The 14,274-nt window shown below is 40.9% G+C and overlaps 1 protein-coding gene across 3 annotated transcripts in view; it reads right to left on the bottom strand.

Moving 5' to 3' along the window:
- SMOC2 (SPARC related modular calcium binding 2) overlaps window positions 1-14,274 on the bottom strand; it is a 149,604-nt gene that overhangs the window by 98,539 nt on the left and 36,791 nt on the right. For all 3 annotated transcript variants that reach the window (XM_075043346.1, XM_075043347.1, XM_075043348.1), the window contains exon 2: window positions 4,518-4,689. In XM_075043346.1, coding sequence (XP_074899447.1) covers window positions 4,518-4,689 — 172 coding nt within the window. The remainder of the gene's footprint in view (window positions 1-4,517; window positions 4,690-14,274) is intronic.

Raw genomic sequence — 14,274 nt, forward strand, 5'->3', positions numbered from 1 at the left:
AGGTAGCAAACCTGATAGGAGTCTGCAGAAATGAGTTGAAGCATTCTCTCTTTTTTTTTGTATTTATAATGCAAAATTTTCGTGACAATAGAAAATTTGAATATTCTTTGTACAATGCTGTTCTACAGTGACAAGACTCAATTTTACAGAGTAATTCTGAACAGTTAACGAAGGAAAAAAAAAACACAAAACAACCCAGACCTCTTCATGTGGGATGTACAAGATGCTCCATGAAAAAAAACAAAACAACTTGTTTCAGGTAGTCTCATCTGACAAATCAGTAATGATTTGTAACAGACATTCAGCTTTACATTATAAGATAAAAGAGGAGAACCTCACTTAGCAATGCCTCACCCATTTCTGCTAGGGAAGAGGCTTTTAGCTGATGTCTTGTGCATTTTAGTTTCCATACCAGCATAGCCTTTTGCAGTAACCTATACCATGTTCCAAATCACATAAAATCCCCATTAAATGTAAAACTGTAGCTATTGGCCCTGCAGGAGACTGCAGTGCTGGGCAACACTTCCTACTCACAATGGGCAACTCCATCATTCAGGGATATAAATTAAAAGGTTTTTTTTTTTTTCCTTTTTAGAATAATGCTTTTCCCTCTTTTTTCTTTTTTTTCTGTAGACATGATACTTCTGCACATTTGGTCCCATTTTCAAGACGAAGAAACTTCAACTTGTACTTTTTGCACGCACTAACAAAGAGCATCGAAGGCTCGGTTCCCTAAGTTGCAAAGCCTTCCTGTGTGACACCCAGAGCTCTCCAGTCCCATCCTCCCCAGCCATACTGGAGGGAACAAGGCTGAGCGCTCAAAGGACTCCTGTCCGAGTTTGTATCAGTCATAGGAATAATCTACCCTGGCACGTGCCAGAGCAGTCCTGCAAGAGTAGCTGGCCTCAGTTTGCAGGTGGAACAGCCCTAAAACCCTAAAAGAAGGTGGCTCTGTGCATGCTGCCTACTGGGAACAGACCCTGGCCCATCAACCCTGAGCCACACAGATATGGTCCTCGGGAAGGTACGAGCTGGCCCGTGCTCAGAGTGCAACAGGGACCGGTATAGGCAGTCCTGCTGTGTCCTGGCACTGCTTAATTAATTAGCATAGACATAGCCTCCGTGTCTTTCTGGCCAGTTTATAAGCAATCATATTGCTTCTCCACTTCTTGTACGTTTTGTTGCTTTGGCTGTGCTGGGCCAGATTTACTGTGAAGCGTTTGTGTGCGCATGTAGTGGATCCTCATCACCGGTGATATTTTAACGGTCCCCTTAACACAAATAATATTTCTCAGCTGTCAACATACGATTATTTATTAGATTCACAATCTCATTGCACAGTAAATGTCTGTGTCAAGCAAGTGGCAAATCTCCAGAACTTCAGAGTTTAAGATTTTGTTTGGAAAACTATCCCAAAACGTGGATGTTCATCTACAGTGTACGCAGATTATTTGAGACCTTTGAAACTGCAAAAGCAGGCTGGAAATTTTATGAGATTGTAACTTCTTATAGCATTTCCAAGCTCAGCAATGGATTCCAGCACTGCTTGGAAGTGGACTGCAAAAAAATGAGAAATAGTATAAAACTTTGTAACATCTTCAGGAAAAAACACTATCAGAACAGCCTATTTTGATGCTTATTTTGTCAAACGTGAGTTGTTTTTCAGAACTGAGAGGAAGGTTCAGGGTTCCTTCATTTTCAGGTTTATTTAAGCTGTTTTGATCTCAGCTGCAGCCATCAGGAACTAGAAGGACAGGAGTGCAAGAAAAGAAAATGGTTTAAATTCTGCCAGTTTTCTGTCATTTAGTTTTAAGATCCAGAATCTAAAAATGGTTTCCTTTGCAATGCTAAAGAATTACCTGGGCTGAGCACTGTTGCTGTGAACAAAACTTGGATTAAGAAAGGAAAGCAAGCATATTTAAAGCAAACTACCCCTGTGCAATTTTAGTATTTAATTGACCAAAACCAAATAGATGAGACAAATGTTGAGAATAGGTGAGGAGGAGAAAAGACAGTCTAACTAAATCTGGCTTTCCTAGGAAAAAAGATACAGAGAAAGCAGTCATCAGCCTGGTAGTAGTTCAAACTTCTGTATGGATGTAAAAAGAAATCACAGTTCTGAACATATAAACAAGAAATGATGGACTCAAAATTGTTCCAAAAGGCTGTCAACATAAACTGTCAAGGTGTTTAGATTTCTAGTGAATAGACTGAACCCCCAAAAAAAAGCTGGTGACCATGTTTTCAACTAATTAAAATGGTACCTGGAAGTATTTAATTTTCAGACAAGATTTTTGTGCGGTGAACAGGGATTTTTACCTGAGAAGAAGACAGGAGACAGACAGACACAGACGTTGAGACTGCCTTGTCTGATCAACAATGAGTGAATATCAGACACAGATTTAAAGTTGTGAAACCTACACCAAGAAGCATCTCTTTTCCCCCTTCATAACTTCCACAAGCAAATGTGCATGTTTCTTTCCCTTTTTCCTGCATTAGCCACCTCAAAACTTGCTTCAAAACCAATGTTTTAATGGGGGGCTGGGGGTGGGGTTGGCTGTCTGTTTTTTTAGGAGGACAGGTGAACATTTCCAAAAGAAAACACAGAATGAAAGCAAATTCTGAAACCTTGGAAGTTGTGCTGAAATGGAACCATCACTTTTTGGTTAGCCCTACTAAAATAACCCTCCGCTCTTTGGTCAAGCATCACCTGCAACAACAAATTTCACCACTCAAAAGCAACTGGCTCAAAAGAGGTCTTAATCTGAGGACTTCCTTAGCTCTTTCAGTAGAATGTTTGATGGGACTATCAAAAGTAGCTCTAGCAATGCTAAAACTGAAACTTGCAGCTAGGCCAATGAATCATCTTTTTCTTCTCTAAAACTTGTTTTTACAGCTTGAAATATTTCTGATGATTGCAGCCATGGGTAGGAATAAAGACACTGGTCACTTCAAAACTTAAGACTGCTTTGATGGAATAAGAAATACTATGAAAATGTAAAATTTAAAAGAGCACTGGTCTCTTGCTGTTATTGACCAAGTACATTATTGGCAATCATGTGTCTATTGCCAATCAAAGGAAAAAATATTTAAACATTAGAGGGATGTTTGCATTCATTTAATTGAAAGATTAAAAACAGCTGATTGATGAAGGCATGGTGTGTACTTTCTATGAGCAATACTTAAGCTGCATGAGATGTTTAATTCCAAGCCTACATTTGTACTGACACACTATTCACTAATAAATAAACAGCAGGTGAGCACTTCTCCAAATTGTAGTTGTTGACTGCAGAAAAATTTGCCAGCATCGCTAAGGACACCTTCAGTAGGGCAATTCAACGCATTTTATGGAAAAAATTTCTTGCAGATGACATTGTCAATATGGTAAGAGGAAAAAACAATAAAGAAAAACACTCAAAACTGATTTCCATAAAAGTGTATAACGCTCTAATGTATAAAATGGACAAATACAAAGTGCACAATAACTCTCTCTGCTGTTCCTGAGTGTAACAAAAGCTTTGGCTCAGGTAGCTTCATTATGTTATCCTTGTTCACAACAGTAAATAGATCCATCAGCTAATACAATGGCTTATTATGAAAGGGCTGAAGAATGAGCATAGTATTTCACCCAGGCAGAAGATGAGACAGAATGTCTCTTTGAAGCAGTCTTGATGCTTCAGAGGTTTGCTGGAGCTAATGGAGAGAGATGATGTGGAAAATTGCCTCCTAGAGGTTGAATCAGTGTGGTTGGTCCCTGGGGTTTTCTTTCCCCCCCGCCCCCCTCTTTTGGGCAGAGAGAAAGGGAAAGTAAATCTTTATGACCACTGCTATTCTTACACTTTAGAAAGAAGATCATTGTGTTGGGCATCATCCTACACTTCAGTAAGGAACTGTGTTCTCTAGCACCAGGCTACTATGAAAGTGAAAAAATTTAACTGTGAATACTTCCCAGGTATTGGAACTGAAGAGCTACGGTTGCATGTTACACAGTTTCTCTAAACAGAGATCAGAAGGGAAAGAGTGGATAACGTAGGTAGAAGTAGCCTGTGAGGGCTCTAAGCATTATAAACCTTTTTTTTTTTTTCCTTTTTTTCTTTTCCTCTTCTCTCCCCCCCCCCGACTAAATGACTGCAGTTAGGAAACAGATGACTGAATTTGGCCATCTCTAACTCAAAATACCAAACTGCAGTAGACAAGAAACCTCAGGAGATAACTATCTTGAGAATTACTCTGAGCCTGCCAATGATATGGTCCTTCAGAACAAGGACCTAACCTTGCAATTTCCGTAATAGTGACTTATTATAGCATAAATGGGTGGAGAAGTCATACTTTTGCTGATGGATGAAGATTAATTTATCCTTAGGTAGCATATTGTTATAAAATTAACAGGATGGATTTCAACCTACTTGCTTTTAGAAACCCCTTCAAGTACAGGACTCTTAAATACAAAGACATTTTCAAAAAGTATTTAGTCTATTATTTTTCATTATGGTCAAGAGAAACTTTGATTTGCTCACCTTTGCAGTTGCCCCGGTAGGCTATTTCCAGCTGAGGGTCTTTGCATTTTGCTCGTTGAAATTCACACCGGGACAGAAAAGTTCTTCCATCAGATGCACAAAGTGATTTCTGAGGGGAACCTGCACAGTCCAGGCTGCATTCTCTGTCTTTGTCTTGGTCCACTCTCAAAAACTAGAAAAAATAAATTAATGCTGTAGGAATGCTCTCCCCATGCAAAAAACTGCTCTGTGATCCCCTTCCCCAGGGAAGACATACAAATATTACCCAAAACTGAAAAGCAAGCTCTGCCTTTTTAGCCTATTCAAATACTAGCTGATTCATCGTATCTGGGGTTATTCAGCTGCTGCTTTGAAGTGGTAGCGATTGCAACATTTCTGTAACATACACTAAACCCACTATCACAATTAGGAAATCTCTGAATCTCCTTCAACCATTATGAAGCTGAGAACAGCAGCTTGGAGTCTTTAGACCAAAAACAGTGATAGCAAAAATATTCTTCACAACAAAAATGAGACAGCTATGGAAACTTGTCTATTTTATTAGCTATGTATTAACTAGTCTACAATAACAAGCTGAAAAGTCTGTTCTAAGATCCAAATAGGATTATTAACATCAATACTCATCTAAAGTTGTACCCATAATATCTCCAATGGCCTCAGTGCAAGAGGTCTGACGAGAAAATGAGCGAGGTAGGAGAATCTTATGAAGCACCTTATAAACACAACAGATCACTTATTCTTGCAATGCTCATATTCAAAATCTAAAGACTTATCAACAAAACAGAAATTTCAGATACATTTTATAGAAATACTTGTATTTGTGCATATGATTGCCTATAAAAATACATGCCAAGATTGAAAAGGGAAATGTTATAAGCTTGCAGTTTTTCTACTGAGACCATTCTTATAACATGCACAATGGAGTCCTGCACTTCGGTCATGACAACCCCATGCAACGCTACAGGCTTGGGGAAGAGTGGCTGGAAAGCTGCCCAGCAAAGAAAGACCTGGGGGTGCTGGTTGACAGCCGGCTGGATATGAGCCAGCAGTGTGCCCAGGTGGCCAAGAAGGCCAACGGCATCCTGGCTTGTATCAGAAATAGTGTGGCCAGCAAGAGCAGAGAAGTGATCATCCCCCTGTACTCAGCACTGGTGAGGCTCCACCTCCAATACTGTGTTCAGTTTGGGGCTCCTCACTACAAGAACAACACTGAGGTGCTGGAGTGTGTCAGAGAAGGGCAATGAAGCTGGTGAGGGGCCTGGAGCACAAGTCTTCTGAGGAGCAGCTGAGGGAACTGGGGTTGTTTAGCCTGGAGAAAAGGAGGCTGAGGGGAGACCTTATCGCTCTCTACAACTACCTGAAAGGAGTCTTGGTGTCTTCTCCCAAGTAACAAGCAGTAGGACAAGAGGAAATGGCCTCAAGTTGCACCAGGGGAGGTTTAGATTGGATATTAAGAAAAATTTCTTCACCAAAAGGGTTGTCAAGCACTGGAACAGGCTGCCCAGGGAAGTGGTGGAGTCACCATCTCTGGAGGTATTTAAAAGACATGTGAATGTGGTGCTTAGGGACATGGTTTAGTGCTGCCCTTGGTAGTGCTAAGTTAATGGTTGGACTCGATGACCTCAAAGGTCTTTTCCAACCTAAATGATGCTATGATGATTCTATGAGGCTCACCTGCCACTCTAAAGTGCCCCACCATGGACGAGCAGAAAAGACAAAACCTGAAACAGGCTATGTGCAAAACAGTCTGGAGCCAAATAATTTTATTTGTTACCAACCACAAAAAACTTCTGACTGGTGTTTTGAGCATGCTTTGAGCCCTGGCATGTGTTGCCCATGACTGCAAATCCCCAGGGGTGTCCCTGCCCCAGCATGGGTTGCCCACAGGCCACAGTCCCTGGGGGCTGTCCTTGCACCAGTGTGGGTCACTCATGGGCTATAGTATTTTTTTTCTGGACTGTCACAGGGCAGTTCATGTCCTCCTCTCACACTGGAGAGCCCTGCAAAGTCCCTGCTGCACAAACCCTGTTGGTTCTGCCCATTGCACCACACATTCCCTCTTTCTCAGAAATTCCCTCTCATCTCCTCCAGAAGAGGGTGAGAGGCGATAGGCTGACAGAAGTAATTTAGGTTGTTCCCATTATGAATTTCAAGAGACACTCCCCTTTCTAGACTGCCACAAAGCCACACTGAAAATGTTCTAACTGTTTATCCCTCCACCCCCAAGACTGCAGGCAAGGCTCATAAGTTTGGCATCATCCTTGGCACTGTGAAAAGCAGGAGCTGCTCACCCTGAAACACGCTGCCAAAAAACTCATCGGTTCTGATGCTGCTGCATGCCTGCCAAAAACAAAGACAGCCAAAACCAAAGCTAGTACTTTATCTTCTGAGCTCCTGAAAAGCAGGGACTAGGGAGGAGGTGAACTCAGTAAATCCCCAGATGAATGTCTATCCTTTTGCTGTTTCTAAATAAGCACAAAACTAAGCAAGGCATATATCTACCAGGAGATAATAATTCTCCTAATCATTAGGAGGCACCTGAGAAAAGGTCTTCATCCAGTTGAAGCACTGGATTCATTGCTGCTACTTCATCATCATAAGCCTCAAGTACAAAAAATTTTGAAATTCAGATTAGAAACTGAGACTACTAGGAGCAAAATGTCAAGAAAAAAAAAGAGGACAGAGTAGTACTTGAACAGGGAAGAGTCGTACAAGCTAAACAAATCAGAAAACATTTGCTACATATAGTTTCCCTGCATTTTATTACACAAAAAAATGTATAGAGTCATAAATCTCCATAATCTTCATACTTAAACTGTGGTCTATTTGCATTTCCTACCACTTAACGTGAAGAAATGCAGACATCTTTCTGGAGAGTATGCTTGAAAATGGAGAGACAATCTCAAAGGTATCACTTTAAAATAATAGTCATATGGTAGGATTTTGACCAGAATTTTTATGTTTTAGTGGCGCAGTAACATAAAAAGGAAAGCTTCCTTTTCCTGACATTTCTGAGCAATTTTTCATTTTTAACAATAATTAGCTTTAGAAGCAAATTATTCACAAGTTACACATAATCCCCAAAAACCTTTCTTCCTGGAATTTAGCTATAGAGCTCGAAAAGTGGAGAAGAGATGTTCCTTTTCCCCCCATTTCGGTGCTGTTTTGCAGATCCTTCTTGCTGACAGAAATTAATAATTAGCCGAGCTAAGTGGGAAGGGAGAAAAACTGACGTCATCTCCTTTCACCTGCAAAACAAACAACAGTGAAGACAGGTTTCCATGATGCTGACCACTCCAAATTCTGTGGTCTCCAGGGCCTGCCCCAGTGCCCCGATGAGCTGCAGCGCGGGGGCCCCAGGGAGGTCCTCCAAGCCTCCCTTTCTCACCTGGGAGGCATCTGCAGGACTCTGTGAAAAAGATTTTCCAAGGAAAAATGGACCACATGGGGCCTCTGGCAGAAAAATTGGATCCAGTCCCCTGCTCTGCCTCAGACTTCCCCTGTGGATTTGGTGATGGCAAGTCAAGTGATCTCCCTCTTCCTATTCTGTGAAGTAAGGATCTGAGTACAGCCTTTCTCTGTGTGTAAGACTACCCCCTCTGTAATGGCTAGGCACTTTGCCACCCTTAATTTATCCTCCGCAACATCCCCATTGAGCAGAGAATTATTTTTCAAAAGCACAGGAAGGCTTCGTGACCCACAGAAAATCATGTGGTAGATCAGGGAACGGAACCCAGGCAGCAGAAAAAAAAAAAAGAAAAAAAAAATCACACACAGCAACAGTCTAGCCTCTGTCCCATTTTTTCTCCCAGACTTTCGCATCTTTTCTGTTTTGAATTGTTGCAGGAGTTAAGATGGGTATGCCTGATCACAGTGGACAAACCACAGTAACACAGTGGACAGAAAATCCCCTTAATCGTCTGAGGAAAAAAATCCACTCCCTTGAGAGCGCGATAGCTCACAGATAAAGCTATATTTTAAAGGGCATTTATCCAAAGAGTTCTATTTAAGTATTTTATTATTTCAAAGCCTTAGAGGAGATTAGGGTAAATTATGGGTTCAAGGATATTCAAGCAACCTGGAAAAGCAGAGGATGAAGACATACCCGGGAGACAAAACCACTTGAATAGCTTGTTGGTTAGCCAAACCTCACTGGAGAATTTGGGTTGCACATTTAAACAGTTTCCACCAACCTAGTGTAACTGAGGGATTTAAGAGCAGGAAGGACAAAAAGGCAAGTAACTGCGAGAAAAGACAGCATACAAGAAAGACTAGCAAATGTACCTACAAAAACCAGATAGAAAGTATGTGACTGACATTTGGAAAATACTCCCTTGTCATCTTTACTACAGCACCGTAAGATGATACAAGTCCAAATCAGCATTGCTTGCTCACATGGAGCAGGAATGCCAAAAGAATCGATAAATTTATGGCAAAAGCAATAGAAATGCCGGAACAAGCAAGGGCTATGGGATTTCTCATGGGATTTGCTATTTGTTTAAACAGGAACAAGCAGAGTCAGTGACACAAAAACTGGGATCACACTGATGCACATCTTAGAGCTGTACTTCCCTGTAAAAATATTCCTTTTGATTAAAATAGGACAGTTTAGAGACAAAGATGGTTCTAGATGGACCAGAAGGCAACTCACCCTGAACACTGGCTCATCTCTTTCTGTCTTTAAGTTCATTTAACAAACAAATCTGTTACTGTACAAACATGTGATTCACTGAAAGACAAGCTTAAAGCAGCATTCCTGTTGAATGCTCGTAGCAACTGAGATTAAGCCAACAATAGTTGACCAACCTGAGGTAGAACTATTTTGAACAACCAGCAAAAACTGGACAATTATGGTTAAACCCTATTAAAAAGCAAACCACTTTTAATAGAGAGGTGTTCCTGCCCCTAATAGCACAGAAACCAGCCTAGTCACGTTTCAGAAAATTGTGTTCTACTACAAATTTGAGCTTATTCTACAAACTAACAGGCATGACTCCTCAACTAGAGTTGCTTTAACTTATCTCCTACTTTACATTTTAATATCACAAAAAAAATTTTAAAGTCTCCAATTTATTTCAGTCTTTCCAAAGCATTATACTTTACAACACCCAATTTCCAAGGGGCCTACTATTCTATACTAGGCACTGCTTTAAATTCCCAGGTAGTATTTCTGAGAAGAACGATAACGGGACTATGTCAGAAAAAATTTTGATTAAGTTTACCTCGGTTAATAAAACCAAAGTCACTACAAACTGCATGTACCCCCTTCACAGATATAAACATTGATAAAATATTATTTACTGTCATGTGTTTCAGGCATCACAGAATTCCAGAATTTTCCTTCACTGTCTCACACACCAAAGGCTCTTAATGGTTGAAATGTGCCCCCCTATACTGCTGGCAGTCCCAGTGATCTTTCCTCTGTCTGTTACTGGAGTTTGGTAAAACTAGAATTGTCAGAGTATGTAGTAGTCTGCTACACTTTATCTTTCATCTTTGTTTTCGTCACTGTTTTCCCACATCTGGGCTGTGGATGGTCAGGATGCTTATTTCCTCAACCACAAGCAACATGTTGCAGTCTATGAGAAAGTTTTTCCAGTACCTCAAGAGTAGGCATCCAATGGTTTCTTCACTGTGCTATTAAACCATTTATCAAGATAACATGTCCATAAACATGTTCACTGCTATGGCATAACACATATCTTCTCTTCACCTTAGGCTATCCACTCTTATGCAGGGTGTCAGCGTCATTCCCTCTGGTCCACATTCTGCCATCGCATCACTGCTAGGGCTGAGGAGGTCTTCAGGTGGAACCGAGTCACACGCACACGTGGGCATTTCCAACGCACAAACCCGTGATCCCACCCTCTGTAGTGCAGAGCAACTCTTTTTCCACCTAAGCAGATCACAAATTACACCGGGAGAAAAATGCTGCGTGGCAAGAGAGTCAACAACTGGAAACATCTACAAGCTAAATTGCCAGTGCAAGAAAGCAGAAGAGTCGAGACCACTGGTACAGCGTGGTCATGGGGAGCGCAGACATCTCTCTCCATTGGAGGAAAAGCTGATGACAGATGTACTTAGGCTGAGGCGTAAAGATTAGTTATTGAATCTGGCTCACAGCCTTTTAAACATTTCACAATATAGTGCACAGCTGTGGATTGTCTTTGGTCAGAGGCCACTGCCTGATTGATCTGAGCAAGGCAGGGGAGTGTTCCCCAACTTTTTTTTTTTTCAATTTGGGACAGCTTATATCTAAGAAAGTTTACTTGCAGTCCTGTAGAGACATCCTTAATACAAACAGGCTGCACACAAAGCATAACTCATAACTATGCTAAACCTATTTTTACTTTGCCCTAATGTAAGTTTTCCTACTACAGCTGAAGACCCAGAAGCTGCTGCTTTTCTGGCTGTGAGAGAAACTCCATCCTCTTCTGTGAGATCAGGTTGGAGTCTGTGCACTAGGAAAAAGAAAGACCTTCAGGTTCATGGATTTGGATTGTTCAGAGGTTTTCAACCTTTCTTCAATTTATAGACCCCTTCAATTTCCACTGGACCTATATACCCTCCACTGACACTAGGTATTTAGACATACTGACAACACGTTTTTATTCTGTTACTTTTTGGGGACCCCTTATAACTGCTATACAGACTTTCCCTCTGACCAAGTGAAAACTACCGCTTCAGAATCTAAAATGAATCTCAAGCTTGCTTGCAAAACAGGAGAGTAACACCTCATCTTGGGGGGCTGAGGGACCAAAAGGTCTGAAAAACAAGCAGAAGAGAAAAGATGGATGCTAGACATCACTGTTTTCCTTGGAAAAGCCTAGTGCAGACTACAGCTTTGAAAGGCAATTTCTTTATCCTGCATCTGGTTACTGTAAGATGTTGAATAGAATGGTCTGACTTCCCCGCTGCTGGCATGGGAGGTCTGCGAACAAACTATGGCGCAGCACACTCTAAAGTGGCTCTGTGCTTAGGGCTTTGTGCTGTTGAAAAATGTGCTGATTTACAGTGATTTATGTAGCCATCCTGTTTCTGTCTGATAGCTGCCTGAAGGGCAGATGTGGAAATCGCCAAGCTAGGAAAATTTTGTTCCCTCTGGGCTCGTCTACAATGGGAAAATGAGTTACAAAATAGTGATACATATGCATGTGTGTGTCTGTGTGTGTATATATATACACATACAACATTGTGTATATATATCCACACAGGCAGGCTATAATATGTAAAGTCATATTCCCATGTATTTTTCAAAGGCAATGATGTTTAAATATCAACATGCTACAGTCTACCTTAGAGAGTACTCTAACCAGCTAGTCTGTCTCAGTTAATCTGCTCTATTAAAACACCACTCATTTTTTCACTATTTATTTCATCACTCTTCTGCCAAGGAATGAAGCAGAAGGTACATTTACAGAACAAACTCTACCCTCGCCCCAATGCCATGGAAAAACATTCAACTCTAGCACTGAAATGTATGGAAAACCCAAGTTCTCCTTATCCTTATTCTTTGAGTTATTCAGGACAATACCAGAAGATACCTTCAAAATGACAACTCTGTATAACTGCTGTACTTATCTTTAACAGATCAGTTCACCTTGTGCTGTCCCACTGAAGCAAAACAGTCCTTCACCACTCTTCCAGGACAAGCCCAGAGCTGCCTACTTCAAACTGTGACCTCCTTCTTTGTCCAGACAGACAGGACATCACCATTAAAGCTAAGCTTGCGTGGAAGAATTTACATAGAAAGCCATCACACACAGGACTAATCAAATGCTAGTCTGATGAGCTAGAATGTGCCCATTCCTGCCATTATAGTGGGCAATGCCATTTGCACTTACTACAAAGAACTTCATCAAAATGTTTCTGTGTCTCTTTTCAATCATAAAGGTTCTTGGTGTAAATCAGAATCTTCGTATTATAATCACCACTACCAGACAAGTGAGCAGACTACTGATTTCAGTGAGGTTCCCTCAGACATCTAAAAATGAACACCTGTTCTTGAAAGTTCATTTATCCCTGTTCACACAAAAAAATTAGTATTCCAGCCAGAATACTGCAGCACTCTCCAGGGCAGCAAGCTATGATCATGATTTCATAACGTGGAGCTAGCTGTGTAGGACTAGGGAAACTAGAAATTGGCACCTTTAGGATAAGATTCACCTGACTTTGGATAAGACAAATCACATCCTAGAAAATGTCCCTTCCACTTTATGAACTGGAGAGTCTGATCAACTAGCTCTCCTCTAAATGGTTGAAGTCCTATGAGATAACTCAGCTCATAGTGTCAAAGAAAAACAAAGGGGGAGAAGCATTCAAAGTCCCAGGTACCAGATGACTAAAACAGAGGTGGGCTCTAGGTTTCGAAAAAGAACTTTATCAAAGGTCTCCAGTAAGTATCTGTGCATCTGCAGGGGCACACAGGAGGGACAACTGTCTCTAATGCCTGCTGAGACATTGTGTCATTGAAAAGGACCCTGTTGAACCTCTGAACACAGACATCCCCCCCTTTGCCTCATTATATTTCCTAAAACTCTTCATGTGTAGCTTACAACATCAGACCTCTTCCCACGTAAACTTTAGCAAGGATGGTTGAAAGAAACAGCTACATCGTGCAATTTCACTGAGTGGGAAGGTGGGGTTTGGAGTTGTTGGGTTTTGTTGTGGTGATGGTGTTTGGGTGTGGGGGTTTTTTTGGTTTTTTTTTTTGTTTTTTTTGTTTGTTTGTTTGTTTTTTAATCGCTCTTGGGTCAGTATCCAAAGTCAGCTCCAACTTACCTCTCAGCTAGGGCAGTGTTGTGCTTTACTCCCTCAGAGCCCAGAGTGCAGTGGGGCTCTTGGAGACTCACTGCCAAAACTACAGTATCATCTTGTTACACCAGCACAGAAATTTTACTATTAAACAGAGTTGTGCTTTGATTGATATGTTTTGCTTTGGCATGTTATTTTTTAAATGTTTATTGCATTAACAGGTGTTTTTTTAAGTGAGCTCTACTTTGCTGTATTGACAGAGGGATGGAGGGGCTGAATGTCAGCACATCCGTCACTTATTTTTACTGCTGCTTCACAAACGACTAAAAAAGGCAAAACATCTCAGTTGTGCAACCATGTAAACTAGGAAGGACTGAACTGAAATTGAAGCAAACTGAGTGACATGTTCTTTCCTGCTTTGAAGAAAGTATGGACATCAATTTATTACACATGCAATCTCAAGTTTCATCATTACCGTATCCAATTACCATTACCAATAATTACCATTATTCATATCACAAAAAAAGTTCCTCCCAACAGCTCACTAAGTTAAAGAGATTTCAGGTGATCTAGTGCCTCAACAGTATTTCAGTATTTTTAATCTACTATGGATGAATTATTTGGGGGGACTTAGGAGGCAGGGGAACCACAACCAATTTAAAGAAGGGTTAGGAGGTGGGAAGGAAATGGACCCTGTAAGGGGTTCAAGAGTGCCAGTTCTATTTATTATAGTTTTGATCAAAAAGTAACTGAATTGCTTTTGTTTCTGGAGGTGTAGGGGAAGTTACAGCAAAAGAGTATTCTGTACTGTTTAAGCATTCTAAGTATAGTATACCAGGAAACACTACAAGAACAAGGGGTCCAAATCTTCCTTTTTTTTCCTCTCCATTTGGCTTTGTCTTGAAAAGAAACTTCAAGGTAGTGCAATCATACCTCTTGAAGGGCTATTCCCTCGAATAGCCTAATTCTAGGATCTGGTTCCATCCCTACTAAGGTAAATAGA

The sequence above is a fragment of the Buteo buteo genome, chromosome 12 (genome assembly GCF_964188355.1).
Source record: "Buteo buteo chromosome 12, bButBut1.hap1.1, whole genome shotgun sequence".
NCBI classification, from domain to species: domain Eukaryota; kingdom Metazoa; phylum Chordata; class Aves; order Accipitriformes; family Accipitridae; genus Buteo; species Buteo buteo.